At 40.2% G+C, this 3,854-nt stretch overlaps 1 protein-coding gene across 1 annotated transcript; it reads right to left on the bottom strand.

Moving 5' to 3' along the window:
* Window positions 1-423: 423 nt before the first annotated feature.
* Window positions 424-3,419, bottom strand: LOC107579308 (membrane-associated guanylate kinase, WW and PDZ domain-containing protein 1-like). Its single transcript, XM_016265153.1, has 2 exons — window positions 3,121-3,419; window positions 424-632 (listed from the first exon to the last, which is right to left on the bottom strand). Exons 1-2 carry the CDS (start codon window positions 3,401-3,403, stop codon window positions 424-426), a joined length of 492 nt encoding a protein of 163 aa, XP_016120639.1. The 5' UTR covers window positions 3,404-3,419.
* Between the last annotated feature and the right edge of the window lie 435 nt (window positions 3,420-3,854).

Below are 3,854 nucleotides of genomic sequence, written 5' to 3' on the forward strand. Positions count from 1 at the left end.
CTATAAAAACATAAACAGGTTTTTGGACAAATAAATAACAATAATTACTGTTCAGTTCTGACTTAATTTTCAAAGCTGCAATTTTTTCCCAAAACTTTCATTTAAAAAACACTTGCCACTAAAATCTCCAGGGAACCATTGAAATGTGTATGATGCTTCTGCACGACTGTGTCTGTTCCCCCGATCAACCTTGTTGGTGTGCCATCTGTCATTATTACTACAGCACAATATGAAGGCGCTCTTGCCTCTAAGGTTAAGAGCATGTTGAATATTTATTGAGCAGGTTCCTGTTCATTATTTTTCTTCAAATAATGCTGAATGTATCGTCTACGTTATTACGGTGAGGCTCGCGAGAGCAGTATGCTGAGAAGCCGTGCTATTACACATATTGCACACACCCACATGCACCAATATGCTCTCAAATCAGCGAGCGAAGGCAAAGAGAATGAGAGAGAGGAACTGACCGTCTCCTGGAATGATCCGCAGCGTCACCGTGTTTCCAGCCTCTTTGATCAGGTTGACGATATCCGAGTGGGACTTATTGGTGATGGAGCAGCCGTTTACAGCCAGGATCCGGTCTCCGACTTTTAGTTTCCCACAGCGGTCAGCTGGGCTTCCCTCAATGATGCGACCTATTTTATGAGGCATTGCCACACATGCGTTTCCAGCTTTTGGCCAACAGTGATTGAGCATGTATGAGTTTTAAATAAGATGGTTATTTTTGTTTTTGTTTTGGTGGGGATGGAGAAAGGGAAAGAGAAAGAGAGAAAAAGGAAAGAGAGAATGTGCAGGGGTTAATATACCAAGCCACCAAGCCAAAGTGCCAACATTTCTCATAGAATGCCCACAGAATGTGCCCTGCAAGCAAAACACACCTTGTGACAGACAAAAGCATGTTACTGAATGGACAGCAAAGGTATTGTTGGGGGGGGCAATAGCAAGAACGGACATAGGAATCTATTGATTTTGGGACTATTAAAAGGCATTTGCATGCTACAGTAGATCACCCTGAACATAATTTCTGTAGCACTCTTCAGATCCTGTGAATAATCACCACCACCACTTTTGAATTTTAATTACGTGAAAAAAAGGTGTAAACTCTTGAAATTCCCTCAGAGCACCACATTGTGATAAATTATGAAAAACGACTGGGAAGCATTAGGATTACTCAAGTTTGCACTTTGTGGTTCCCTTTAGCATGACAGGTGATGTTAGCCTTTTTGCTCATTTTTGCTGAATTCAATCACAAAAATATTGCAACAAAAATAAGGACTAAGGACCATTTGAACAGAACACCTTTTTTGCATAAAAAAATTCAAGGTCTAGAGATGTGTTTTTTAAAAGTTGAGCAACGTGAATGCTGTGGTTTTATAGCCAGAAAAAATTTTGTAAATACAGCAGACTGGCCCCTAAAACACTTCTTTATTCTTTATTGTGACGAATCAAAGCTCAACATCCTTTTTAAAAGTCTTTTTTTATATTTGACCTTTCAGTCAATCAATTTTTAGGTGTCACATCCTGCAAAATATATATGTTTGATCAATCTAAATGCAGTGATGGCATGTTAGAACAACTATAAAATATTAATTCAACCTGTCATGCTTGTCACACCGCTATGAAGATGATTTGTTGTTTGACTGTAATACTAATGACTGAACTCTGTTTATGCTCTGAGGTCCTTGTTCACAGTGACTCATGCATTTCATCACTGTAGTAAACTAGTGCTCGCTGTTATTCCTCTCAAACACGGATCTGTCATTCCTCTCTTCCATCACAATGGTCTGAACAAAACTCCCACATGGAGTAATCACCGAGCCTGCTGGATCCAGTTTTCACTTACGCGAAGGCTGCCAACGGCACTATTGTGAGTTTAAAAAGTGGAAGCATTCTGATGAACATAGCGAAGAAAGATCTGAGTCTGTAAACGTGGGATGTCATACTTGATTTGCTTTTTTACTAACTTGATCTCTCTATCAATTACAGTTGGTTAAGAATACTAATGTCAAGTGCTGCTGGCAACTGCTAAGACTAAACGGTGAGATATGGCCAAACTAAATGTTCGACGGCCATCTTGTGTAATGGAGACTGGTCTGGTTTTGGGAAGTAGAACAGAAATAGAGCCCCACGCAGAGAGGGTGGATATCGAACCCTGCTTCAGGCAGACATTGCAAACACTTCCTTTCACACTAAGAAAATCGCAAGAAATGCAGATTGGCATAAGGAGAATACGAAGAACCCACACCCACCAAAAATTGAAAACCACATCTAAAGTGCCTTTCAGAGGTAAAAAGCTCCCAGAAAAAATGTGAATCTCTCAGTCATTTTCACTTTTTATAATATAAAAGATGTGAATAGGAAATTACGTGATTACTTTGCTTTTTCCCATTTATGCATTTAACAGACAATTTTATCCAAAGTGATTTACATACAGTGCTTTCAGTGTCATACATTTCATAATTTTAAATGTTTTCTGGGATCAAATTCAAAACGTAGGCATTGCTAGTGTCATGTTCCACCAACTGAGCTACTGAGATTTTTTTTTTTTTTACCAAACTGATAGGCAGGGCCAGACAAAATTTGCAGACTCACAATTTGATGTGCTGATTTTGAATGGACCCTTTTTACAGACTGTGATTCCGGGTTTCCACAGTTATTAATATCTTAAATCTATCATAAAGTTTTTTATATTTTAATTTTTAAAAAATGTAATATTAATTTACAACACTATACTTTGTGCTTTATTGGCCTGGTATTAAATTACAGAAAACTGGTTAACGTTGCTGCACGAGTGTTTCTCATAGAACGGCTCAGAGAGTGACAGCAAATTTGACACTTTCTTTCTTCTGATCTCAATATTTTTCCTCCTTTTAAAATGTCATTGAAATGCTGTCAGTTACTTTTCTTTTGCTGCTGGGGCAAAATTATATCTGTGATAGTTTCTGTTCACCACTATATAAGTATATCCAAATATGACGACTTCTGCTTCTGAGAACCTTGGAAATGTGAAAAGGGTCCATTCTATTTATTTAATATAAATGTAGACTAAAGAAATTTGTAACAATTAAATGTAATGCATTAATTAATTATTTAATAATAAAAAAACTATCCGAGCAATCTTACCGAAAGTGGTGCCCGCTTCAGGCCTCGACACTGACGACACAATGACAAATCCGAATCCCTCGTTCTCTCCACGTTGGATCTCCACATCGTAGGGCTGGATGGCATTGGGGACCACCGTGTTGTTGCTGCCGCCCCCGCCTCCGCTGCCGATGCCGCTGGTGGAGCCTGAGCCGGAGCTGACCGTATTGAGGGAGTTCTGGCTGCCCTGCGGCGTGCGCTTCTCCTCGGTCAGAGATGGGGCCTGTGTGCTGCTGTGGTGAGAGGAGGCCGGGGAAGGAGGCATCTCACCATCCACCTTTGCCACTGAGGAGCAAGAGGGTTGGGGGAGGGTTAGGAAGGTCACTCTGAGAGATTTCTTTTCTGCAAGTCAAGGAGAAACCAGCTCCTCGTCAACAAGCTCGACAGGCAAAGGCTTAGACTCAATCACGTTTATGATCTACACACCAAACATGCTTCTGAATTGCTTGAACAGGACATTAACCAGCTGGTCTCAGATCATTAAATATTGAGTAATCGCCATTTCCATGGAAGTTTAAAATATCTTGCCCTGGTTTCTTACAATGGCTACACTGAGACTTGTATTCAGGTAGGTGATCTTGGAGGAGTGAAAAAGGGTAACTTATACTTGGAGACCTGACATATGGGACTCAGAGGCCCGCACAGATTAATTAGCCAGAGTCAGCAGGTGTACCCTCATTGTCATGTACCATGAACTCTCATTTAAAATAAAGTCT

Source organism: Sinocyclocheilus grahami, unplaced genomic scaffold (genome assembly GCF_001515645.1).
Source record: "Sinocyclocheilus grahami isolate Dianchi unplaced genomic scaffold, SAMN03320097.WGS_v1.1 scaffold16462.1, whole genome shotgun sequence".
NCBI classification, from domain to species: Eukaryota; Metazoa; Chordata; class Actinopteri; order Cypriniformes; family Cyprinidae; genus Sinocyclocheilus; species Sinocyclocheilus grahami.

Excerpts from the sequence above, each read along its gene's own strand:
- LOC107579308 (XM_016265153.1), bottom strand. The coding sequence starts at position 3,403 with ATGCCTCCTTCCCCGGCCTCCTCTCACCACAGCAGCACACAGGCCCCA. Across the intron at positions 633-3,120 it reads TGAAGCGGGCACCACTTTCG|GTCGCATCATTGAGGGAAGC; the intron begins GTAAGATTGCTC and ends CTCATAAAATAG.